We start from the raw sequence: 27,466 nt of genomic DNA on the forward strand, positions 1-27,466 counted from the left end.
GTATACCTCCATGGATGCTGCAGTATCCTTTTTCCAGTCTGAATAACCACAAGCCAGTGAAGGAATATTGTGTTTGTTTTTTTTCATAAAGCAGTGGTGCAAGTGGTGTGAACAGCAGGGGTGCTGATTTCATGCTTCCCTGCTCTTGTAAACAGTGGAAAGGCAAAGAAGAGGAACTAACTCAATCACTGGATTGTTCATTATGGATGAACAGTGGCACACCTCTGGCTGCAAGGGAGCCACCAAACAGCAAGAGCCTCTGTCAACCACAGCTGACAGTACCAGAGGCAAAATATTGCACATTCTGGATTTTCTCAACCTTAAACTCTCTGGGATGTTTCTCCTTTTAAGCCCTGGGCAGCTTAGCCTGGGACACTGAAGGTTCTCCCTGGTGTGAGGCATCTCCTGGTGCCCAGCCCCACATGCTGCACTGCAAGTTCACCCCAGGGAATGGCAAAGGGAATTCTGCACTGCACCTTTCTGACCCCAGCTGCACTCAGGGCTATCTCAGAAGGACTCTCTACTGCCAGGTTATCGGGACTGATCTCAAACACTTAAAGTGATGGATGACATCACACAAACATACAAAATTGGCCTTAGAACTTGGCTTTAGGGCATAGCTGAGGATATTTTTTGCCTACTTCTGACTTCTGCACTTAAAGCAAGCTTTTGAATTTCTCTCTTCAAGCACGTTGGTGAAGGACAACTTCAAACAAGGTCAAAATGTGTGAAGATTCAGTCATCTTCAGAAGCTGGATTTTATCAGAGCACTGGCATCAGTAGACATGGGAATTAAATCCTTCAGGCCAGAAACAGTATTGCACCATATGGAGTCTGAATCCTAACAGCAGCAGGGTGGAAGATGTCAGTCTGGGTGGCAGTTCTCCCATTCCCTTCCTTCTCTGCAGAATTATCCCTACGTTACTCAGCTCAGTTAGGTATGGTCTAATTAGGTATGACTTTCATGTGTTTATTCCAGACCATGAAGTTAAGCTCTACCAGAAGAGGCTGCTTTAAAGGCATGTAGGAAGTGCCCTCTTTATGAACAAGATCCATGAGACTTGTGTTTATCCCTCGAAAAGTGGATACTGCATAAATAAATCAAGACAGTATAAGGAACCAGCTGGATCCCCAGGCCTCTTCTGAAGGTGATGTGGGGTCCTAGAAATTATTCACTTGGTTATGGGCCTTTGTGCTGTGTAAACCAGAAATTGGTGCAGATCTTTCCCTTTGCCCCAGGTAATGATGTAGGTGGGAAATACTCTCCTTGTACTGTCTGATTTCAAGTGGTTCAGTAGGGCAGGACGAGAGGTGAATGGAGGATGGTTATTCTAGGAAAAGGGACTGGGGTGGGCAGTAGGAATTGCTTCACTGGTGAAGTCCTCACCATTCCTTGTGTAATTAGCCACTTGTCTATGGGCTCCATGTCTGAGTTCCCACCTTTACCTCTCCTCTGTGTTGAGAACAGAAAGGTCCATAAAGAGAGAAACCACAGCAACAACCCGTGATAAAGTAATTTAACAGCAGCAAGTTAAAAACTTCACATACACATACACACACTCAGTGCTGCCTGTGGGAGCTCCTGGCAGTGGCTGCATCCCCCTCTGCTGCCCGTTGGCGTGGAGGGACAGACCTCAGCCCGACCTCTGCACTTCCTACAGACAGTTCACAGAACTTCAGCACTTCCTCCATGCTGGCATTAAAAAAAATTCAAAAAATAATAAAAAAAATAAATCGCTGAGGAGTAGTGAGGCTGATGTTTGTCATCTTCTTAGAAGGAGAGGGAGTGTGGGCTATACAACCTACCAAAAGCAGTCAGGCTTCTCTGGAAACACCAGTATTCTACCCTGTGGAGCTTCCCTTGCTTCTGAGGCTGTGAGTTGCATCACCCCCTACTTAGCTCCTTGATCTCAGCAGCCAGATTCTGCCCCAAACTCCACCAGGACGAAGCTCTGATGATGGTGTGGAGCAGGAGGGTAAGCAGCAGCAGTCTGCTGCAGTGTCCTGGCAGCCTTTCAAACTGCCCCTCTCGAAGGGCAGTGAGGTTAAAAGGACTGTGCTGCTGCATCCAGCTCCTCTGAGCAGGTTGCAGATTGCACAGCACGGCAACATCAAGCCTCTCGAGATGGCTTCTTGTCCTTCAGCATCTCATCCCTAAGCCAGGGCCAGGATGCAGAGTCATCTCCAGCTCTGGAGGGGCTTACCTGGGACCAGCAGGGAGCAGCAGTCCCAGCCCACCAGCCCTGCCAGGACTGGGCTAGCTCAGCAAAGAGCTACTGATGTGTTTATGGACCTCCAGCCAGATACCTGCACACATGGGCTACCTCTCCTGTCCCCATTACCACAGGTAAGGGAAAATCAGCCATAATCTTTTCTGTCTTATTTCAGTACTTGAGCTGGGAAGAAAAAAAGGGGGAAAGCACTCCAACTTCTTCTACTATCTGTGTAACACCAGAGGATTGTTTCTTGGACACCTCTCCTCCCAGCTGCGCTCACGCAACAGCTCTGTGGCAACAAAAGCAATTCCCAACATGGAAAAGCAATATTAAGAAAACAGTGTATTTTTAGCTCGTCTTGTTTCCAGCTGCTAAATCATATTAAAAGACAGCTAATGCCACGTGATCAGCCCTCTCTCTACAGACCACTCTGAGAATGACTACATTAGAAATGTCGGATGTGCTGAATTTTACCACTGGACAACTGTGCTGGAACAAGACGCGTGTGAAGAATGTGCTGTGAAGCTCTTGGCTCCTCCCTAGAGCTGTTCTTAAATTAGCTCTCTACCCAAATCAACCCATGTCTTTCGTTTGCTGAGCACGGCCAGTTATTTTTTTTTTTGCAGTCGCTGGTAACTTTAGGAGGGTTTCATTTTTATTTCCTTTAAGAAGAGACACCCACAAGCCTCACAACACCACACAAAAAAAGTATCGTTTTCCCATTACTGAAAGACTGCATTTCAAAACAAGCTACTCTGATTACATGATACAGTCTTTGGGACCTTTGAAAAGAGGCTGAAAGTCTCTACGACATCTCAGAGCCCAAAGTTCCACAACCCATAAAGCATTTGCCCCAAAAAACTTTGACCGACAGATTAACTCAGACACAGCCCTTTGAACTGACAACACTTTGGGCAGAGCAGCAGCTTTGCTGGTGTGAATGACACGTCCCAGTGGTGCCTCAAGCAGAACTGGCTGAGAACAAAAGTGTTAATAAATAAGGACATGACCCTGTGGCCACAGGGGAATACAGCCCCCTTGACCAGTAGCTAAAAGCAAGCCCCTGTGTTTGGTTAGCCAGGAACAACAAAGCAGAATCTCAAATCCTTTCCCAGGTCCTGCCAATAACACAGCTCAGTGATACTGGGGGTTTGGGCTGTCACACTGGCTTCAGGAATTCCCCTCTCACCCCCCTTAATACACTTCTGCCCCTGCCTCCTCACCCTCCCCCCTCTTCCCTCAGCACTGCTGGCATGAGTTTTTGTGGGGCCAAGCTCAAAACTGGCCACGGGGCTGACCTGGGTTATAAATTTCCCTTTTTGCAGGAGGACAGGGACAGGAACAAGCAGATAGATTTATGGGGCTGGGGGATGCTCCGTATGAAATCATTGCTGGAGCCCTGCTACCACTGAACTACACCCGAGGTAGGCAGCTGTGATCTGACCCTAGCTGGCTCCCAGCACAAATTCTCCCTGGCTCAGAGCACAAGCTGCCAGGCATGCCAGCTGCCCCCAGCGCTCCCATTTCAGCTTATGAAAGACCCAGGGAGGGATCAGCCCAGGCATGAGGAGGCAGCTCTCCATGGAGGGAGGGGTGTGCATGCTGCTGCCTCTCCCCAGCTACACTGGCTCTGCCGTGCTCCCTAGTGGTCAGCACAGACCCAAAAGGGACGATGAAAAGGCTCCCAATTCGTCCTAAAAATCTGCACACAGCTGAGTACAAAAGAGCAGGACGGTTTTAAAAAGCAGGGATGGCAGGGAGGGGTTGAGGGATGATCTGAAAGCTCCTTTCACTTCTGCCTTCACTAAGGTATGCAGACAAAGCCGGCCAAGCTCGCTCTCAAACACGTTCCTAGCATCAGCTGCTGGGAGGTGACAGCACGTGGGCCTCTCCTGCCCACACAAGAGAGCAGGAGCCACCCAGGGACAGCTGGACAGGCTGCATGCAAGGGCACTTAGGGCAAGGCATGTGAAGCAGTAAAAATCTGTGTAACTTCTCTCCCTGTAACTTGCTCGTGTATCTATGCACTTTAGAGCAAAGTCTAGCAGATGAAGGCTGCATCGACTTTTGTAAGCCAAACCAACCCAAACCAACACACACCAGTGTTCACAAGACATTCCCCACTTATTCTTTCCAGCAGTGATTCCAGCCAAAGAGCTGGGTCCCCCCAGGCAAGCTGCAAGAGCACAGGAGAATCTACCCACTATGACTTTAAAGTGTTTTAGCCTGGTGTGCTAAGTAGCAGCTCTTTAGAGATCATTACTGAGCGAGTACTTGCTCCTAGATATCAATTTCAGAAGAGCCAGTACTGGCCTGTTGCTGGAATACAGAATGAGCAGCCTCAGTCAAAGCAGCTGCCTACAGCTTGGATTCCACGCACGGCTTCAGATAACAAAATGCAGAGCAGTGACCTACCCCTCCTGTGTTCTGTTTTCGAACGTCCAGGGCAGAGGCAAGTCCTTTGACAGCCTGTGGATCCTCGTACGTCACGCTGAAAGGAAGGAACAAACCACAGAACTAGAAGGAAGTCCAGCAGCCACCCCACGCAGAATGCACTTGCTGCTCCCATTTACTCCCCTGGAAATCAGAAAGCACATTCTTTTCCTTAACAAGACTTCAAGTGTCCTAAGTGTATTCCAGGAAGAGGAGTGTGCTCTGTATAATGACCATCCATCAGTTTCAGCAGCATGCTGAAGTGAGAGGACTAAGACTGGATGGTGAAAGGTAGGCAAATAGGTTAGGAGCGTGTCCAAGAGCCAGCAGGGGACTCTGAAAAGCAGCCTGATTACTGATTATGTTTTGCAAAGGTTTGAAAATGACATTTGGAGGCCTCACCTTGATGTGTGCGTGGGGAGGAGGCAGAGGGAGTCTCAAAGACAGATGAACCATACCTAAGCAACTGCAGTGAAGCATACCAAGAAATGCTCTCTTTACAGAAGTTGGGCTTTTAAAAACCTTCTTAAGCTGCTGTGCAAGAGGGACACGTAGCAGCCAGGTGACAGAGGCAATAGCTCATTGCTGAGTACAGTGGCGAGCTGTGAGCTCAAGCAGACACCAGCACCTGCCCATAACTCAGCCCCTGGGAGGAGCTGGGTGTCTGAGCAGAGGAGCATGTCCTCCTCCAGCCTGCTGGCTTCTCCCAGGCTCCCAGCACAGCACCCAGAGGCTCTCGCCTACACACTGCAGCAAGGCACACTCCTGCCTTCACTGCCTCAATGCTGCTCCACTTACACTTCCCAGGAAGAGCAATCCTCCCTTGTGAAATCGGGCTGATATGTGCTCCTTGTTCCATCAGCTTGCAGAAGGAGACAGAGGTGCAGTGGGGGAAGACTAGTTTTGTGCTTCATTTAGCACAAGAGACAGAGGGACCTTCATTAGATCTCTCCGCAATGCATCTCCTTCCTGACTATACATTAGGGCTCTCAGCCTGAAACCTCCAGGGGTAACACACAGATCTCTGTGGTAGAGCACATCTTCCAACACTCATACCACAGCTGAGGCAGTGCCAATTGCTATACTGATAGCTGGAAATAAAAGATCCTAAGAAATGGGCTGGTTCAAGTTTTCCAAAGCTGCCGAGTTTTTGATCATCTGCTGAGGTCTAAGTTAAAGTATTTAACAACATTTCTTAGCTTGAGATGAGATATTGATGATGTTCTGACTGCTGGCAGCCACTATATCCTCTACAAACTGAAAACAGGAGGAGGCAAGAAATAATAAATGGAATTAAAATACCCGAGTGTGTCTTTCACTGAATCTCACCTGACAAGGTTCAAAGGATTTCTGAAGTGCATATATTTATTTTACATTAAAATAAATTGACCTGCTAAATGCCCTTGAAAGTGCCAGATTTGCAGCTCTAGAGATGCAAGCCCTATGCATATAAACAAATTAGGGAGAGCACAGCAGCCAGGCAAGCTACACTGCCCTGACAGCCTGTGAGAGTCTGACCGCCGGGCCAAAGGGGGAGTTCAACTGGATGGTAATTCTGTTTCCAAGCCCCTGATGACAGTAATTCAGTCACCAAAGTATATCCATGACCTCTGGGTGAAGGACCCTTATGCTCCTGTATCTCAAGCACTGGCCAGGTGGATGGGATGACAAGCCTTTCTGAGAGGAAGCATCTGCAGAAGTAAAGGCAAGTTCATTTCCAAGTTTGCAGTGAGCTCATTAACTAGGACAGTCAAATAACATCACTTGGCCCAGCAGCAGGAACTTCTCCACTTGCTCATATTAATAATGACCAAAAACACAGGGACTGGATTGAAAGGGCATAAAAAAAAAATAAAACTAGTCTGGAATGAAATCAAGAAGTTTCAGATTTATGCCCTTAGGAAACAGCAATGCCAGGATTCAAACAGCACTGAAGACAAACTCCAACTTACTTCTTTCGCTGCTCGGCCAAGGAACTGCCTCTTGTCTGTGCAAACATGTCAAAGTCATCACGAGGGTTACAGTGCTGCAGAGAGCTGAGTGTGCCACTGACACTGTTGGTACCCAAGTCTGCAACCAGAGGAAGACAAAGCAAATCAGTGAAATCCCCAACCCCAGGCAAACACGGTTGTTCTGATGCTGTCGGTGCCAGAGGAAGCATTAAGGACACGCCACAGCAACAGAGATCATCTAGTTCACAGCTGCAGCACTGAACACAGCTCTGTCCAGAAGAGCCTGGAGGCTTCTTATCACCCACTTCTTAGAAGACAAACTGTCTTATTCCTCCTGGAAGCACCACACTGTAAGTACTCTTCATCAAGAAGCTGGTGTTTGGGAACGGGCGTGCCCCTGCTGCCAACCTCAGCCTGAGGTATTTACTGTTCTCCAACAGGGTCCAAAATTTTGGGCATGGATTACTAGTCATCTCCACAATGCTGTCTCTCAGCTATTGACAAACTGAGTGATATGATATTGGCACAGTGCTGAAAGAGGTGGAGAACCTTCAGGCAAAGCAAGTGAGACTACCAAGCAATCTTTGGTTTGATTGGAAGTAAAACATCTAACAGTTCATAAAACCTTTCATCCAAAGATTTCAAATATTATCTGTAGAAGGGGAATCAAGAACATTCACCAAGCTGATTTCATTGAGAGCTACACCTAAAAGTAGTAGTACAAGTTTTACCACCAATGAGAACCTGCACCCTTTCCTTCAGTCTCCCCTTTGGTTAATAAATCCCTCTCTCTGTGAGCTGGTTCTCAATTACAGATGGCCACAGTGGCACTTGAGGCTATGGTCTAGTGGTTGGGGAAATTAGGAGGAAGGTTGGACTTGATGATCCTGGAGGTCCTTTCCAACCACAGTGATACTATGATTCTATGAAAGCCTTTCTAATCCTATAAGTCACCCCTCCAAACCTTCTGAAGGCTACAGGGCAATGCTAATCAGGTAGTAGAGAGCCAAAGGTTGCAGAAACTCCCTGATCCACATGTGAAAAATGGCTTCTTGTAAATCCCAACTGCTCACTGTGATAAGGGCTTGTACTGGGTGTTTACATTGGTCACAGTGACCTCAGCAACCTAAGTCTGAAACTCACATTTCATAGGATCCTAGAATGGGCTGGGCTGGAAGGGACTTGAAGATGGTCTAGTTCCACCACCCTGTCACAGGCAGGGACACCTCTCATTAGACTAGTTTGCTCAAAGCTCCATCCAGCCTGGCCTTGGACACTTCCAGGGATGGGGCTTCTATAGCTTCCCTGGGCAACCTGTGCCAGTCCACTTGCTTCCACAATCACACAGCTGGATTGTACAGCAGCCCCTGTTGCAGCCCCACAGACAGGTTAGGCTGGAAAAAGTCCATGCATTGCTGGCCCACGTTCACCAGCACTACTGAGATCAGGTACTCACCAAGCCCTGCAAGCTGTGAAGAAAGTGAGGATGGGGGGGCTGAGTTTCCAACCATTGGGCTCACGACAGCTGGAGAGCCAGGACCCAAATCTATTAAATTATCTTCTGTCACCTCATTCAGTACCTGATGGGACACAAGAAAAACAGCAAGTGACACATGGTAGAGATTTCTTCTTGCAGTGCAATTGTAAACACCAAAAAATAATGGGCACTTCCAAAAAATTATTTCTCTTGCATAATGTCAAACAGACCAGTCTCTTGGATACTACAGTAATGATTTCAGAATAAAAAGGGTCAGCCACCAAAAAAAAGCTTCATCTGACTGCTCAGCACAGCAGGAAACTCTCCTGGAGGTCATCTACCTCTCTTCAAATTTAGCTAATGTGTCTATGTGCTCCAGCTCTTTTAGCACTGGACCAACATCAGATTTAAATCAAAGAGAATTTGCTCCCACCTTCCACATGAGGTATAAACTGTTCTCAGAAACAAAACTTCTTTGTTATGGCTGATGTCATAATGCAGAGCCTGTGCTAAAGTTTGCCTCACAGTATGGTAGAAGTGGCAATCAAACAGGTAAAGTAAATGGAGGAAACAGAAGAATGCAGAATAGAAAAGGTAATAGTGCCATGTATGAATTAGTCATAAACTCAGATCCTAAGCACTATAAAAAAACCCTATAAAACAGTTTTCACTGAAAGAACAATTAGAACTGTAACTCTTCAGCCTGGAAAGGGACTGCTGAAGAAGGAGATGAAAGAGGTTCCTAAAATTATGAGTGGCATGAAGAAAATTAACCTGAACAGCAGTATGGCAAGACACAATGAAGAAGAATTAGGTAGAGTAAGTAAAAATGATTAAGTGACTTGATCAAACGTAAACAAAACATTTATTATTATATAAACATACTCTGTTTATTATATAAATACCCACAGAAATATGTAAAAAGGTGCAGTGAAACTGTGGAAGTCACTACTTGAGGACACTGTGAATGCCTGAAGTCCACATGGACTCCAAAGAAGTTTGAGTTAACAGAGGAAAGAAAATCCATCAAATATTTTAGTGTAGTGTCCTCTTGAGCTGAAAGTTGTCACCTTCCCTTTGCCACACTCAGGCTCTTTTCCTAGTACCCCCTATTAGCCACTACAGGCAGGACACAGGGCTGGACAGGTAGAAGGTCTGATACCAGGAATATTAGCCTGGTGAGCATGGTGTGGCTGCTGATGTCATAAATGGATTTAGGTACTTACTCCATTGCTGGCATTTTGTGTTGAACGTCCTGATCTGTATCGTTCAAATCTGTGTAGAAAAACACAAACACAAAAACTCCATGGACTATAAAAGCCACCAATAAATGATGAAAAACACAAGTTTATAGCAAAGCCATGACATGCTTGCCACTGAACTTAGTTGTTGGCTCAAGAAGGAACCCTGAAAGCTTTAACTCTGAGCCAGGACAGAGGGAGGATAGTTGCAGAAGTTGCATTCTTGGCAAATATGGATATTAAATTGACTAATCTGATCTCACAGCCTGAGATACACTGCAGGATTTGTCTTTGGGTTTTGTTTTCTTTTGCACTAAGTGCTTCGTGGTAGATGACTATGTCAGCCAAGGGGCAGGAACTGCAGCAAGATTGATGCTCCCAGCTAAATAAGGCTCAGAGCCTCAGCAAGTCCTACTCCCACTTAACAGCTCCCTCTCGCTGCAATCCATGTAAATGAGGAGCCATCTGCAGGTTAGCACAGCCCTGCCCAAGAGAAACACTCACTCCTCAGCAGATTCACTCCCTAAAACATTCTGGGTCAGCTCAAATATCATCAGCACCTAGGTTCAAACAGGTGGCTACTTTCCAAGATGGAAAAGTAATGATGTCAGATAAACCTCCTCCTAGTTCTCAGGGGAAGAAGTCTGGCTAGTCAAGATCTGGGCTCCTCTCTACTCCTTCCCCAACCAGCTGCATATTTGGGGGCACAAACCTAAACCCATCTTTCACAAACTGAAAAGATCAGGGGGAACTACCTCTTCCCAAGGCCTGTCTGAGGCCACTTTGGTCTCCTTCCTTACCAGGAAAAGCACCATGATCCCTCTGAGGTTACAATATTTAATGGTATTTTCACACATAACCTCTCTTTTCAGTAAAAACACCATAATATCCATATAGTCCTGTGGGTTTTCTCCCAGATGGACAAAATCCAACAGGGAATCTCAAGCAAAGTGAAATGTTTTCTTAATGAAGCTGAGGAAAATACAGACTTAAAAGGCAGGAAAACCAAATTCGGGCCCAAGTTTCAATTTTGGGAAACTGTGGGTGTCTACTATTACTGGCAATCCATCTCCTTTTGCTGGAAACCTAGGACACCTCCCACTTCACATTTCTCACCAAAAGGCTTATGAACCACACACTCATTTACACCCAGAGCTTCGAGGCAAAGGCCAGAGCTCCTGCCTGAGTCACTGGCAGAGCCTGGGACCCATCCTAGAAATCTGTGTGCTGAATGTGGAGCTTTTGGAATAACAGAGGAGGAGCTGGAATTTACTGAAAGGCTCAGACCAGTGCAGCTCTTCTACCACAAATAGCCTGCTGACATCACTCAGCTCACCTTTAGTGTGCAATGACTACAAATACATCAGCCCCAGCCAGCAAAGTCACAGATGGGGGAAAACAGGAAAAGTATTAAGGGTGTCCAGACTAAGCCTTAGTGACAGTGACACTCTGCCACTTGTAGAATCATGCTCGTGCATGAAACACATACCAATTTCACATAAAAAGCCAACACTTCTTTCAAAGTTTGCCCTGATCTCCTCTGAACGACTAAATCAAAGATAAAATTGAGGCCACTGAGCCTTCTTTCCAGCCTTTGCCTGACAGCACAGATCCACAGATCTAGAGCCTAATTTATTTTTAAAGGCTTGAGAAACAAAGCCCTGTGCTAAAAGCAAGGAACAAAGGGTACTCTTTAGTGCCTCACTCCCCGGGCCTGTCATTAAGGGGAAGATTAAACTTTCCCAAGACCACCGTATCACGTGTCACCTCCTGCAGCAGATGTGCCTGACAGAGCCTTTGTCTAACGTGCCCAAAGTCCTGTGACCCACGTCCTGCCCCTGGGGAAGATTCCTGCAGACCAATTCTTCAAAACCTCAGCTCTGTGCAAGACAGGCTTTTTTTTTTTTCTTTTTCCCCCCAAGATTTTAAGTGTTACTTAAAAACAAAACCTTTACATGCATGAAGGTCACGCCCACTTCAGACAGCTCCCCCTGCACCAGTTCTGGCACTAGAAAGCTCAGAGATCAGAAGCTGGAGCCTCCCTAAGCCAGGGAGCAGCACAGGCATTTGTGCAGAGCCCAGGCATGCAAGCAGAACTAGGGAGTCTGGCTGTGCTGTCTTCTGTCCCAAGTCCCTCCATCCACAGAGCACTGCAACACCAGGGACCTCAGGCTCAAGTCTCTGCCAGTTTTGCACAAGTTTGCCTTGCATTTTATGGCTATGCACCACAAAAATTCCAAGGCTTGGATGAAAAAAAAAATAAAAATCATAGTATTGAAGGAACAATGACAATGGGAATACTTAAAATAAAAGACCATAAAGAGACTTTGTAAATGCTTTCTGTGGTTTGGTTCTCTACGTTTCCTTATGTTGGACCATCTCTTGCCAACTGACCTATTTTACACTGAAGTGAAAACCTAGAACAAATGCAGACAGTGGATGGAAGATGTGCCTCACCTTTCATAGCGGAGGAAGACATTATTTAAATCATCATTCACATGCAGCAGCTCCTCTGTGACTTCTTCATTGGACACTCTTGAGATAAGCTCCACGATCCTCTGCTGCATAGCTCTGCAGGTCCGGTTCAGTTCCTAGGAGGAATGCATTGTGCACACACCTTCTGATAAGCAGCTAGTAATAACTAGATTTAGTTGAGCTCTGTTCACAGCCAAACCTATCCCCCAGCTGAGAACTGCTAAGACAAGTCTATCTTTGCATGATTAAATGTCACCCAAAAGCACATCTAATCAAACATGCCCTTCAAGAGTCGACGACATAAAACCTTGAGAACCTATTTACAATTCAGCATCACAATTCTTCTCTAACTCTCAGCACTTCAGAAAATAAATATCTGTATTTTAGTGATGTTTTAAGAATAAAACATATTAATACAACAGCTTTTCAGAAAAGAGCTTTCAAGGAAAATTCAATCTGCTCCTTTTGGCAATATTGTCCCTCAAAACTAACAGATGCACAGGGTGGAACAAGTGGTGCAGAAAAGTTCACTGGGGCTACCACGAGTAGCCAAGTGTGGGTGAGGAAGAGAAGCACTGAGGATGCAGAACTTACCAACTACTGAGAGCATGAGGGTGAACACAAAACAAGCAGGAGGAGCATGAAGAGATGAGCACTCCACACACACTGAACTACACAGCAAAATGTTCCCTTCAACTGAGCAAGCCCAGAGAGAAGAGACACTGAAAAAGCAGTGAGGAGTTTCAGAAGAAAAATTTAAAGAATATAGAATAAGGACGTTTCTTTGAGAAGTCTCTCATGCCAAGAAATCTAGATATAAGTTTGCCTAAACCAGTTCTCACACTTCTGGGACATCCCTCCCATCACCAATTACTTAGCAGACAGAATTCTTTACTCCTGAAAGGCCTCGAGACCAAAGGTCAAACCTGCTCTGTTGAGGAGGAACTACAAGAAGAAACATGACATAAGGCACAGCACCACTGATGAGGCCCACAGTTTTACTTCAAGAAGCACTGACATTCCAACTAAAGCATGTCCCTCTCATCTTCTACCCCTCTCTCCCTCCCCTTGCCCCCAACAGCTCCACTTCACAGCCAAAACTGAGCACTAAACAAGGATGACTTGTTGGTACACAACCTTCGGGATGAAAGCAAAAATGTGTTTGTTTTCCTTGCTTGGTCTGACATCCTAAGCTCTGGATAAATTTCACCTAGTGCAATCCAGCTGCCTTAACAGCTTGAGGAATGTGTTCTCCAATGTCAGTTTTGATCCCATCACTTTAGAAGCAGATTGTGACATTTCAGGGGTTTGTTTGCTGCCTTTCTGAGAGGGCTGACAGTACCTATCTATTCTGGTCAGAGCTGGCTCTCTAGCAAGCTGTTTACATTCAATTGTTGGAGAAAATGTCAGGAATTATTTAAGGAGGAGGGCTATATAAACCTCAAAGCAAGGAGTCCTTGCAGGCAGCACCCTGCTCACAGCTTTCAAAAGACTAACCATCCTTTGTGATCAAAAATGGGTTCTCCCCAGCTCTGTGAATCAGATTTAGGCTGCATCAGTCAAAGAAGGGAACCAGTTGGACTAAAGCATTGTTGCTGTCACTTCATTTTATGATCAAGTTCTTTCACCTTAAAGCTATGCTGTAAGGTTATGCTGTCAAGATGTTGGTAGTTGTTTCTGAGTGTAAGGAAACTGTCGTACGCTGGTTTGGTCTGTTGTGGTTTCCTGGAAGCTTCTTTTGTTTTGAGCAGTTCGACCCAAACGGGCAGGAACTGAAAGGCTCTTTATGGCAAAGCCTCTTATCAGCTGCCACGATGGCTCTGAGACAAACACACAATACTGCTGCATGGGAGAGACCAGTTTTTGGATGGATTTCAAATTCTGATGTATCACAGAGAGCAACTCCCTGCCTTCCTCCACGTGTACTGCAGTGGGAACCCATCCTCCCTGCCAGAGGATCAAAACAGAAGCCTGTTTCTGAAGCTATGGAAAGGCAAGTACTGTGTTAAGGGCAAGAGCTGGAATGCTGGATCACAGGATTTCTCATCCCTGTTGCAGGTAGTTCTATATTAAATCCTCAGCCAAAAGGCCACCCCACTGCCACTGGCCTAGGAAAACAGGGATGAAGCTTGAAACATGAGCTCAACTTACACAGTTTTCCCTCTTGAGATAATAAATGCTGCACTGGATTGAGACTTTCCAGCAAAGAAATCCCCTCTGATTACCCACTCTAACTCTCCAGACAGCATGAAACTTTGCCTGAGTGCCTGCTTTGACACACTACCTTCAGGAGAAGATACAGCACATCTTCTACAAAAACAGTTCATATACAAGACTTCAAGTGGCAGAGAATCCACAGACCTTTAGCAGGACCTAGTCCAGCTGGAAACATGGGAGTGTTTTTTCCTGCACAGTGACTCAGAATGTTTTGACACTGCACAAGTGACAATGGAGGATGTAAAAGAAGCAGAAATGCTCAGGGCTGACAGAGCCTATGGCAACTCTAAGCTGCTTTGTGGTAAAGGACATCATATATTCAACACTGGGAAAAATTTCCAGCTACATGGAGCAGGATTGGAACAAGTTTTGAGGGAAGTTGGGAAATCCTTGCCACTGGAAGCTTTAACAAATGAAGAACATGAAGTGATGAGGCTAACCAGGGTCCAACACAGCCCACGTTCAGCCCACATGCATTATGTAAACCAAGCAAAGCGAGGCAGTGAACTACCACAAAACCCACACAACCCCAGAGAAACTCAAGCCCAGAAAGGATCAGAATCCTATTTCCTAGGAAACCGTTACCTGGAGTAACTCAAGGTCTGAGGAATCCTCTTGTCCAGGTACCATTTCTGTCAGCATTTCAGACATCACTTTTGTATTCCCACGAACAATATCCAGCTCACTGCGCAGCCGGGCAATCTAAATTGGGGTAAAAAAACAGCAAAATGCTGCATTATCTTTTGGTATAAGCAGATCATTTTCAAGAACTGACTTTGCCTGACTTGATATCTGAGGCTCCAGACATTTTAGCAGGGAAAAAAACAAACAAACAAACAAAAAAGATAAAATGTTTACCCAGGAGAGAATTTTAGACAGCAACAGAAAAAGAAAAGAGCTTTGCAGAACCCCTGACTATCATCACAAACCCAGATGTGTTCTGCTTGTGGGGAAGGGCAGCAGTTGAAAACAGCAGCTATAATCCTCACAGGTGGGGAGAGATGTACAGTGGTCTTTAGCTCTGGAGTTGTTATTTTTGCAGAGAGAAAAGAAGCTCCTATGTTAGGGCAGTTGCAAGGGTCTTACAGATGCAGATTTAACCCCTTGTTAGACTTCCTGCATCTCTGTATCTGTAAGACATTCTGTGCCTTTAAAGGAGCTGGGCTAAGGAGAATAACTGCTAATCAACTGCACAACCCATGAGGGGACTGGATTATCAGATGGTGAATTTCCCTACCTGCTGCCATTAGGAAGCCATGTGTCCATATCAAAAGCCTGGATTTTACTACATAACAGGAGGAAAGATTACTAAGTAGTCGAGGAGGTAAGCAAAGTCCAAAGAGTTAAAATGAAAGCTCCTCTCTAAATTGGTTTCTAATGTGATCTGCTGAAAGAGTCTCACTCAAAAGAATCATCACCCCGATACCTGTTCAGAGTTAGCAGTGATGGGACCAGTCACATTCAGAGCTGGGGCCTGAGGAGCAGAATACGCCGTTGGAGAAGTTGAAGAGTAAGAACTGGTGCTCATCCTTTGCTGAGACTGTGAATTGTGCATATTTGCTGCAGGATCAACTTCAGGAACGCTCTGCCACATCAGAAAGACAGGAGTTCAAAAGCTGACTTGTGACAGCACTTGCTTTGTCAGCAACCTCAGGCTAAATACACTCAAATATAGCACATAATTGCACCTTGTGGAAAAGGTCAGTGTGGTTACAAGAACAGGCTGGCAGGCCAGCCCATAAACAGGCAGCTGCATCAAAAAAGCCTCCCCATATCTTTTAACCCCACCCACACGTGCTTAAGTTGATTTAGCTTCACAAGAAAAGTGAGAAGGGACTAAAAACAAGAGGCAAAGATGAATAATTATAAAATATTCTAAATTAGGAAATAAGTTGCCAGCTTAGAAAAAACCCACGTGATACATAGATACAGAACTAATTCAATCCTGACACAAGAATTGTAATCCTTCAGACCTTGATCACTTGCATTTACCACTTCAAAGACTCATTAACTCCAGTTCTCAGAGTGAAGTCAGAACACCTAGAATCATTACGTGACTTCCTAGCAGCAGTTCTGTCAGCTTTCCAGACCTAACTTTTCAGAGGTATAAAGATCTCACATGACCATGGGATCGGTGAGAGATTTTGACTCTGTGCACCTTCACAAGTCAGACAGGCCTTGGTCCAGGGTTATCACCAACAGAAACAGTCATACTTTTGATAAAAAGAAGTAAACCTCAAACATATATCCTGCTGCACTCTCTCTGAACTAATTAGCTGCATTTATCTGGTGGTTTTGTGGTACAAGACAAGTGTATAAACTTCCTCCAAACTCCTTTCTTCTCAGATTGATGCTTGACTCAAGGGAGGGGATACCATTACCTTATCAGCCTGTCAGATGCAGCTGTATTATGCTCCTTTGAGCCCCTTCACTGTTAAAAAAGTCCTTCCAGGAGTGAGAAAATGAGTCAAATTCAGAGAAACACAGGGGAGAAAGAAGAGTTGTTATCCTACCATTATTTTGGGGGAAAAAAGAGCAGCAGCTTACCCTCTGTGGTGTGTGTATTGGAGACAGGGCATCCAGATCTGCCATGGGGAACTCTATGCCTTTCCTCTTGAGTTCTTCATAAATATGCACTACTCCAGTCAAATCAGGACTACTTCGAAAGGCATCAGCCCAGGCCTGGAAAACATGAGGGATTACCCATCAACCTTCCAAATGAAGTTCCAGCTTCACCCTGACCTCAGATACTGCCTACAAATGGATCTAAGCAAAATTCATAAAGTCATACAATAATCTCAGGAAGCCTCGATTTACTTCATGAAACATCCTCATTTGTTGCCAAAGAAGAAGACCCACATCTGTTAAATTTTCTTCAGTATTTTATTTGGATCAAACCTAAATAAAAAAGGTAGTTTCTGAGGTTCTTCTATTGTGAAACCTGCAGTCCCACGAGCAGCAGAATTAATGAAGCCTGGTTTCTTACAGAGCACATCCAATGCTTAGACACCCCGGTGTGTCACAGAGTCAGTTTAAAGGGAGAATTTCCCACAGCCAGAACACTAATAATATCTCTCCCACATGAATCCTCTGGTGCCTAAAAAGACTTCAATTCACATTTGAGCTTTTTCTTCAGTGGGAATACCAAGCGCTTCTCTTCTCTAGCCAGCCTCCTGTACTCATGAAGCTGTGAGGAGCACAATATCTTGAAAGCCTCTACCCCCTTTCCCTTTTGCTGGAAAACAGCCAAGTATTAAAACTTTAGAGGAAGGGAAAATTGAAATATTATGACTCAATTAAAAATGAAGCATTCCACAAACCCCCACATATGAGGTAGAATATCTGTGTGCTGGATCCAGAGCGACTGCGAGACGTGTGGGGGCTCTGAACTTAATTCATTTAGTCATCACTTTTTACACTAGTTCTTTGACTATTTTTACTTTAAAAGCTGTTTTTAACTACTTCTTATATTTGAGAGGAGAGAAATCAAAGCTAGCCAAGCAAAATAAGAAATAATATTCATATTTAACTCACATTCCTATTCCGTTCAGTTCTAAGAAAGGGCATTTCCTACCCTAGCTAGGAGACAAGCCATTATCAGCTGCAAGCTAACAATTCTGGGGTTGCTTCTCAGCATTGTCAGGAGTAAATTAACTGCATCATTTGTGCTTATGCAGTGCAAGGCCAAGCAGCCCTATTGGAGCCAGAGAAAACAGCTCAGACTGCAAAGAGCCATTCTGTTCCCTTGGAATCGACCTTCCCAACCATCCCTGACTCTGATGGAGGTATTGAGTGCACAAGTAACTCTACCCTTGCACTCTCTCTGTGTTTTCAATTTACATAAGAAGTCCTCTGAACGATGCTTCTACATAATGGTGTCCTCACTTCAACTCTATTTGCAAGTAAAGAGTGAAAAATGTCAGGCAAGGGATGTTCTATTTAGCAATCACTCCAAAGACATGAGAGGCAAAAGTACGCTGTGGTGCTGTCCACCAAATTTTAATGAGGCTCATTTGTCCAGGAGGATGTACTAATGCATCCCCTGTTCCACTGCCTTCCTATAGATTTTGTTGTAAGCACTAATGACAGCAAACTCACTTCATTTGCACTTTACCTTTTTAATATATTCTCTCTTCTGCAACTCTCTCCCCTGGAGAAGAAGAATACACTTTCATTTGTATTCTTCTTTGCCTGAGCTGGGAGCATTATCTACATCAGTGTGTCTCAGAGGTCACAGGCAGGACCAAGTGCTATTGTCCTAAGTGCTGTCTACACACACTGTAAGACAATCCCTGTCCTACACAGCTTACCATTCAACTGGGCAACAGTAATATTAGCTCTGCTCTAAGGATATGGAGCTACACACAGAGCTTAGGAGACTTGTCCATTGTCCAGACAAGCGTATGACAGAGGGGAGATTGAATTCAGATTGCCAAAGACTTTGGGCCAGACTGTCAAAGGTAGATATTTAAGGATGCTGGATAAATCCCACTTGGCACCTCAGTGTGCCCAAACAGGTTAATTAAATGCCATTGAAAATCTGGCCCCTCAACCAGTGACCATCCCAAGCCAATTTTTCCAGTGTCAGATGCTTTCTAACAGATGTACCCTCAAAAGAATTTGCCACACCACTAAGTCTCCTCATGCTCCATCTCTGAGGACAGTGGTCAGCTGCTGGGCAGTAAGGTGGCATGACCTCTGAGGTGATATGCAAGTTCTCACCAAGGCACAGCAGTTAGGAATATTTCCGTGGCCTTTTAGCAAGGTGAAGGAGGAAGGATAAGCAACACCTAATACAGGCTAATTCATGTACATTGGGAAATAGGTCAAGAAGGTGAGACACAAAATGCTCAATACCTCAAAACAGTCAAGTCTCTAGATAAGAAATTGGATGGCAAATTCATCTACCCTTGCTATGGAAAGGCCCAGAGCTGTATGGCTGAAGACATATACTGTTTGTACAGCTTTTTTGCCATGCTTCCAAGTGCTATTAATCCTCTCATTTCTGTTCTTATTAATTCCCTGAGATCAAATTGTAAAAAGTCTACAGAAGGGGATAAATGTAATGTTAGAGGAGCAGAGCTGAGAAGAGATCAGCCCCCTGGAATGGAGTTAACTCCAACTGCAGGGAGCTCTAAAGAGCTGAGTCTAAGCTGGAAAAAAGTGGTCGTGACGTTCAGGAGATTTTGGGGGTGTGTGTCCATAGGGCACCTGAGATGAGTGACTGCCATCCCTTTTCCAAACTTGTCAGGCAATCTGGAAAACAAAGTCCCCTGCCACCTCCAGCTGAAGAGACACTAACAGAACCCACCCACAGGCAACTTGCAGAATTCTCAGGCTGTTTACACCAAAAGGCATTTTGTACCCAGAGTGAAGCTTTTAGCTCTGCTGCACTAAGCCTGCTCAGTTACAGCTCTGTTCAATGCACTCAGACCATGACTTTTCAGTTATTTTGCAAACACTTCCATCTTAGCTGCACTGATGACTGGGAATCCACTTAAATCCAGGACCCAGCATAACCAATGTTTGCTAAAACACTGCAGCAGAGCAAAGAGCACAGGAACACACACAGTTGTGTTGTGTGGGACAGTATTTAACCCCACGTCCTGGTCACCACATGCAGCAGGCAGACACCCGTGGGTTCAGTCAGATGCAGAAGAGTTGCTTTTAATAATTTCATTAATTTTGTGCTATATTTTTTCACAAAAGCCTTGAGATCAGAGACCAGGAACAAAGGGACCTCACGTCCCCTGATGCAGTGCCCACCTAATCCCCCTGCTCAGCCAATTTCCTGTTCAGAAATCAGTTATTTACATTGTCATGCTCTAAAAATGTCTTCCTACCTGTGTATCCAAATAACAAATAAAGCAGCAGCAATTCAACGGCACGCTTTGCCCCAAAAAGGAGAAACCTATTTGGGAAACTATGCTGCACATTTGTAAATCCCTTCCCACAAGAAACACTGCAGCAGGTTTATATCATTTTAAATACGCAGTGTCTTTTAGTCTCTGGTGTATGCAATAGCCTGTAGGAGCTTAGTGATAAAGCTTCCTATAATTGTCAGATTTCCTCCAGGCAGGCACCGATGTTTCCTCATGTGTTGCTAATGGTTTGTGGAATTAACATGGCTGTTTATTGTTATGCTGCACAGAAAGAGAAGCAGCAGACAGGCCTAGGTCTGAACCTCCTCACTGCAGGCAAGGACCTGACAAAGCACAACAACCAGAGAAAAGACACCAAAGCCATTTCAACTCCTATATCGACGTTTACTTTTCTATAACCATCTTGAAAACAAATTCAGAATGCTTTCCAGTGCTCTGGAGAGAAAGCAACACAGAAAGGTAAACGTTCTGCCACTCATGGTGAAAGCAGGATGCTGTAAAATTTCCTGGGCTCAGATGACAAGCCCATCACTGAAGCAGGTCTCCAGCTTCTAACATGACTTAAATTGCAAAGCCATCTATTTATCATTTATTAAATCCTCTTCTTGTAGAGGACAGTGGTACCTCTCTAACTAGAATCCAGGATAAAACCTCTAGGCATGTGTGTGTCTGCTCTTCCCTGCCAGTCTAAATATATTGTTTGGTTTTACAGATAAAAAACTTGCCACATTTTTAATGATGACAGCACGTTCAGCCATGCGTAGCACCACAGCAGACAGTCCTTTCAGGCAGCAACATATGGAAGCAGAGAGAAGCTGCTTACCTGAATCAGTGCTAGGACTTTATCCTGTACAATCGTGGGGGGGTTATTCTTGGGTGAGATGATTTTCACCAGGACACCATCTATGAAGTCACGGTTTGCCACTAGGACATGAAAGCGATGGCCACAGTTCTTCACACAGGTCTCCAGCACCTGCACAATCACAAAAATAAAAGCATTCCCTGTTGGAGCAAAGCTTGATCACATACACAGCACCTATGGGGCTGGCTTCTGATTTTTTTTATATTTTATTTTGAAACTTTTGATGGGAGGGAGAGAATATAGAGGAGAAATTACAGTTATACTCTTAATTCTTCTTCTTCTTCCCCAGTTTTACCAAAAAGCCTCCTCTTGACACATGCTTTTAGATGTACCTCAACCACCATTAACATCTTGGGCACTTTTGTGATCTCCCCTTTGCCTGTTTTCAAGACAAAGAAACAGTTTCTTCCTCTTCAAAGCAGAACTTTCCAACCTGTGCAGCTAAAGAGCTAAGTACGGAGAGTCACATCAAGAGCAGGTAAGGCAGAGGACATCCTGTCACAGTGAGATATCAGTGTGCTGTGGCACTCCACCAGTTCCTGTGTAGGTGGAACACAGCTGGACCTGCTTGCTTAGAGCTATAAGCCATGTTTTAGAGGTGGGAATTCAGGTGAGTGATCTTCACTCATTCAAAACGGTCTCTTGTGAATGCTCTGACAGGCTATACTTTGACACGTTTTCCCCCTGCAACCTTGCTAGAGGCACCTTCCACTTGCCATTCAACTGCCATGGAAGAACAGCTGTTGATTTGTCTCTGAAGAACATGATTAGCATGGAGATAAATCCAAGGCGTCACTTCTCCTCACAGCCATGCCTAATAACCACTGCCACTCCGTATCTGAGGAGTCTGTAATTACTCTCTGACTTCAGCTACTTTCATCAGCCATGATGACACGGGACTCATTCCAGATGAATTTTGCTCTTTCCTGCACAATGGATAATCTCATGGTTTGGTCTTTGGTAATCTGTCAAAATGACAATTCAGGATGGGAAATGGCAAGAAGGCAGAAAGTACAGTCACGCCTCGTCGGGGAGAGGCAACAAGAGCTGCGTGGAAGATCGTACAGATCACCTACCCACAGCAGTGGAACTCCATCTAGTTAGTGCTGCCCATTCCTCAGGCTGCTGTGGTGCTGAGCCTGCCCAGCACCACGCAGCCAGGAGTTCTGCATTGCCTGGGAAACACCTACTGAAAGTCAGCGCTGGGAAAGGCCGCTGGTGAATTATCTCACACCTTAGCAGTGCTGCCTAAACACACAGAACATAATTTACACTTTATTGAGGGAAATTAGATCAGCATAAATTAATGTGAGTCTCCTACGGAGATCCATTCACAAGGGAAATTGTGCATCAGCTACTTAGGAAGCTGAAAATATGGCAAGTTCATCATCTTCACTCACAGATAGGCCCACAGATGTTGTCTTGGGTTGGAGAAATGGCTGGACACAGGGAGGTGAGAGTGGAAGGGAAAGCCCAGATGGGTACACAGACCCATTTGGGCTATTTTAACTTTCCTCTGTCAGTATTTGGGATGAGTAATAGCCTCCCCAAAAAGTAAAAATCAACCAAGTCAGAAAAACACTATACAAAACTTGCAGCTTCTCTCCAAGGAAGTGAGGAGGCAACTGGAGAGGAAAAAGGGCAGAGAAATGGCTGTTAAAGCAAACAGTGTGTGCATTCAACAAAGTGCCAGGAAAAGGAAAATGGCAAAAGAAAAGGGTTCTGCCCTTCTGAGGCATTCCAGCCTGCCCCCACTCACCGTCAGCGCCAGCATGACCTCTCTGTAATTTTTGTTCCCATTCAGCCTCTTCTTCAGTGCTCGAATGGCATCCTTTGGGCTGAAGGAGAAACACACCATTTGTACAAGACAGCTCAGACATGCTCTCTGCATACCATAAAGAGTGTGGGAAAAGGAATCCTTCACCATTTCCAGCTGGACATAAGCACGTGGGCTAACATCAGATTACCTGACTACAACCAAACTAGGAGCACACAATTATGTGAGGAGACAAGATACCATGGAAGTCAAGAGCAGAGCAATGCCTGAGGCTTGCAAAAAGGCAGGTTGTTGATCAAGCAGGACAGACTGACAGCCACCCAGAAAAAGACCCAGGGTGTGAGACTAGAGATCAGTTCTCCTGCAACCTGCAAGCAGCGTGGCTTTTCTGATGCTGGAGGAGATGTGTTGGAGAAGCTCTCTGTTCCAATGGCTGAAATGAATTGCAGTGCTGCAAGGATATACACCTGCGGAACACAAGAACCCCCCAAGTACAAGCTCAGTACCTTCTCCAGCAATATGTTTTTCATGCCAGTCCTTTCAACCAGAGTCTGACCACAAAAAGTCCTGCACATCATACAGTAGTTTTCTGAAATGTCTAAGGAGCAGGAAAATTAAGCAACTCATATGCAAAGTGCAGTCAAACTCTGAGCATCTGCCCCCAGACTCACTGTGTCTCCTCACACGCCGAGTGTGACTGGCTAAGATTGTGTTTGTGAACCTTCCAAAGTCTGCTGAAATAGCACATACCCCTCTTCTGTCTCGTTGATGATGTCACAGATCTCCATGTTAAGTGTCCAGTCCTCACTCTGCAGAGAGCCATCTGTGGCCTTTTCTGTAAAGTGAAGAAAAATAAGTCTTTTAATGTCTTCCTGATTAGGTGCTGGGCTTTAATCCTGCCTCAGTTATTCTGAGCTGACACTATACAGTGAAAGAAAGATAGAAGGGAAAAAAAAAAGTCCCCACTGACTGTAAGCAATGTCAAATCTTCCCTCCTGGTTTTAGGGATCAGCACAGAGGTTTCCAGACAGAATCAATTATCCCTCAAGCTCATTACCTTCAGCCCACATAGATGGGCTGTTCTTCAAAGACTCCTGGGAGAGCAGGAAAATGTCAGCTAATTCCAATTTAAACTTCTCAGATGCTGCATTATTGGCAAGTTATGAGGTAGGAAAATCTCCCCAAAATCAACACGACCTCCTCCCTGTTGCAGTAGATATGAATCGAGGAAGGGAAGACAGCAACTTGGAGACAATTCAAGTCCAGAATTTCAGTTTGAAAAGAACCACCAGCATGTGAAAACATTTATTTAAGTGTGACACTTCAGGTCACAGTATCACTCACGGGCACTCCTTTTTGCCCAGGACTCCTGTACCACAGCCCCTCACTGTCTGCTTGGCAGGGAGCTGGGCACTGCTCCCCTCTGCCCCACGCTGTGTCCCCGCTCTCCTCTCCGTGCTGGGGCTACTCACACACCTCCCAAGCACAATCACCTTCCTCCTGACTCCCAAATCCTCCCTCCCCATCTGCGTGGCAGTTGAGTCACTCCAGCATCAGCCTAAATTCCAGGGGCAGGATGACCTATAGCACTGTGACAGCAGCAGATGCCAACCGTTGGCTGTTTAATTTATAGATGTCTGCAAGAGTAGCACAACCATAACTTCAAGTAATCAGTTGACAAGAACTATTTCCTCCTTGGGATTTCCTCCTAAATCAATGCAGTCCTGCCTAGTGGTGCCTAGAACATCCCTTGAATTTTTCACACTTCTCACTTGAGGCACTCAAACCCTCTGTGTTACACTACCCACATCCAGAAACTCTGCTGAGCAGAATATAAAGCCTGTCACCAGAGAGACCTAAAAATGGGACCTTCAAGACAAATGGGACCTTCTGCACTAAATTAATCCAGCTTTTTCTACTGATCCCTAATGTCAGGATCTAATGTTGGAAGGAAAACGGGGTAAAGAAAAACATTTTTAAAATCAACCAAGGAAAAAAACCTTCTAATAATTTTATGGCCACAGGTACCATCTTCCCCAAGCATCCTTCTGTCTCTACATCAGGCTTCAATCTATCCCCCTTTTTTTGGAGAACACCAAGCTCCCAGAACTTCACACATCTCTTTTTATTCCTACCAATGATGTTTTTCCCATTAATGTTTCTATCACAGTGACTGAGGATATAGAAGCCCACAGACCAAAATGATGAGATATTATTTGGTCAGGCTTCCATCTATCCCCCAGAACAAGGCACATTTTTTTGGAGAACACCAAGCTCCCAGAACTTCACACATCTCTTTTTATTCCTACCAATGATGTTTTTCCCATTAATGTTTCTATCACAGTGACTGAGGATATAGAAGCCCACAGACCAAAATGATGAGATATTATTTGGACAAAGACTGTGTCTGGGCAATTCAAGTTCCCATGACTTGTCTACACCAGAACTGTGGCTAAAGCAGCTCCACCAAGGACAGTAGCTGAGGCCAACCAGGCAGCTATTCAAAATCCAAGCAGAGAGTGCTGAAAAGAAGTCACATAACTCCAAAATGGAGAGGACACAATGGAAAAGGAGATTATGGAACAGGAGATCATGCTCTGCAGGCCTTGCTTCTCATTCAAAGAGGCAATGCTGCAAGAGAGGCAATGCACTGAGACAGCTGCACAGGGGCTCATGCATTGAGGGGGGAATGGAGGCTGCAAAGCTTCCACATGTGCCACCTTCATCTCTGGGTCTTCTTCAGCCATCACCACCTCCTGGTAGAGTTCACTCTGTCAACAGAAACTATTTCTGCTTGAGGAGGAGCCTCAGAGAGATCCATGGCTTCCAAAATATCCAACAAATCATAGAAACATAGACTGGTTTGGGTGGGAAGGGACCTTTCAGGGTCATCTGGTCCAACCCCCCTGCAGGGAGCAGGGACATCTGCAGCTAGAGCAGGGTGCTCAGAGACACCTCCAACCTCCCCTGGGATGGTTCCAGGGATGGGGCAGCGACCACCTCTCTGGGCAGCCTGGGCCAGGGGCTCACCACCCTCAGTGTCAAAAATTCCTTCCTTCTCTCTAGTCTAAGTCTCCCTCTTTTAGTTTCAAACCATCACACCTCATGTTGTCCCAACAGGCCCTGCTCAGAAGTCTGTCCCCAGCTCTCTGACAGGCCCCTTGAAGTACTGAAAGGATGCAAGAATGTCTCCCAGTAAATACTAGAGATGTTTTTGAGGATTTCCAATTTACTGCATTTTGGTCTCTTAGGCAGGATTCTCCTAAGGAAGAGCACAAGCCCAGCTGTTTAAAGTTTTCCAGGATACAGGAATTCATTTTGGTGCAAAGCTCCTTGTAACAACCATTTTTTTAGTTGCATTTTGGTTTTGTATCATGCATAAGGCTTTATTGCTATAGCATGAGATCCACCTTCCCCTCCACACAGCCCTTGTTGCTTAGGAAAACATTTTATTTAACATTAGAGAATACCCCTTAATATTCAGAGATATTTAACCAAAAAAAATCACTACATCTGCTCTGCTGGAGAAGGTGATCTCCAGAGCTGCAAAGGATTTATAAGCACAGTGCTGCAATACAAGAGATTACACCTTAAATAGAGGGTGTTCCTTAATCTGGTCTTGTGATTTGTTTTCTTCATCTAAACCTGTATGATCAAATGTGAGCTCCTCAGAGTGTCTGGCATCAGGCAGAGACTTAGCAACATTAATACTTGTTGGTTCTGCTCTTGGTTTTTATAAAGGCTTGTGGAAAATGCTGATCCTGCACAACGTTGCACTAGCAGCCAATTTACTCATTGGTCTTGTAAGGCCCATTTAGTTAAGGGCTATTTTGATTAAATGTGTACATGGCACCACTCTGCAACAAAAAAAAAATGGTATTTTGGAGCTGGTAGAGTGACAGAGATGCTGCTGCAGCACTGTATGGAGGGTGACACAGAAACACTCATCAGGGAGTCCCCAATAACCTCATTTGTATTCCCCCTCTGAGATACACGAGGGAAAACAAAATCCTCTTTCTCCCAGAAAGTTGGTTACTGCCTTTTTTTTTTTTTAAATTTCTATTCTTTAGTTGGAGTAATACATGGTTGAGACTGTGTGGGTTTAAGATATAACAGTTGGCTTTTTGAGAATGAGTTCCTTTCCCCTTGGGTAATTTTTAATTCCAATAAGAGTCGGCAGCTAATTTTAGTCTCTTCTTCAGCAACAGAAAGCACACAAGCTCTTGCCATCGGTAGCCGTTTGTCCTTTGTAGGGTGTGTGACCCAGATTTGCTGCTGCAGTGCTCTCTCAACTGCTCCAGAGGAGTTACCAGACTGCAGAGAAGGCACATGGGTTAGTGCAGGACTTGTTTGAAGAACAGTATTACGCTGCGAGGAATTGAAAGCCTCTAGAGCTCTTCCAGAACCAAACCTCAGCAGGTTGTAGTTGTGGATTTCTGGTGAGACAGCTCTGCCTGCACTCATCTGTAAGAGAATCCCTGCCTGACACACCCAAAATGCTGTAAATTAAAAATACTCAGTAACCTGTCCAGTATTTAATGGACATTTTGGAAGCCACGCTTCTCTCTGAGGCCTCTCTCCAAACAGCGAACAGCTATGACTGACAAGCTGAAACAGATTTTGGAAACTATCACAGAAGTGCAGAGGAACAGCATGAAAATAATGCAAACCCACTCTAAAAAAGGTCACCTGTTCCTCAATCTCTTTCAACCTCATTAAAAAGCATCTGAATGGTGCCAGTTCACACAAGGACTCTGGAACGTGACCAAAGGATTCCAGGGTGACTTAAGAAATATTAAATCAAACAAGGAAAAAGGCAACGAGCAGGAGCTCCTTCTGCCCCTCCCCTCTCTGAGCTGAAGGGTTTATGGTCGAGTTTAATGGTGCAACAAAAGGGCTGGCAGCTCCCAGCTGGGGTGCCAAGGGTGCTTTGC

General features: G+C 45.1%; 1 protein-coding gene across 2 annotated transcripts in view; it reads right to left on the reverse strand.

Annotated features, from left to right (window-relative positions):
- Positions 1–23,361, reverse strand: part of TOM1L2 (target of myb1-like 2 (chicken)) — a 32,839-nt gene extending 9,478 nt beyond the window's left edge. Inside the window, exons 1-11 of one of the 2 annotated variants that reach the window (XM_008938758.1) lie at positions 23,283–23,361; positions 22,515–22,593; positions 20,717–20,866; positions 16,559–16,693; positions 15,438–15,596; positions 14,597–14,713; positions 11,777–11,910; positions 9,305–9,353; positions 8,058–8,181; positions 6,602–6,719; positions 4,632–4,707 (exon numbers count right to left, since the gene is read on the reverse strand). In XM_008938758.1, the coding sequence (XP_008937006.1) occupies positions 4,632–4,707; positions 6,602–6,719; positions 8,058–8,181; positions 9,305–9,353; positions 11,777–11,910; positions 14,597–14,713; positions 15,438–15,596; positions 16,559–16,693; positions 20,717–20,866; positions 22,515–22,593; positions 23,283–23,320 (1,179 nt within the window). In that variant the 5' untranslated portion in view covers positions 23,321–23,361. Of the gene's footprint in view, positions 1–1,387; positions 1,477–4,631; positions 4,708–6,601; positions 6,720–8,057; positions 8,182–9,304; positions 9,354–11,776; positions 11,911–14,596; positions 14,714–15,437; positions 15,597–16,558; positions 16,694–20,716; positions 20,867–22,514; positions 22,594–23,282 lie in introns of both variants that reach the window. The other variant, XM_008938759.1, reaches the window with a different exon arrangement.
- Positions 23,362–27,466: the final 4,105 nt, after the last annotated feature.

This window comes from Merops nubicus, unplaced genomic scaffold (genome assembly GCF_000691845.1).
Source record: "Merops nubicus isolate BGI_N331 unplaced genomic scaffold, ASM69184v1 scaffold13344, whole genome shotgun sequence".
Classification (NCBI taxonomy): Eukaryota; Metazoa; Chordata; class Aves; order Coraciiformes; family Meropidae; genus Merops; species Merops nubicus.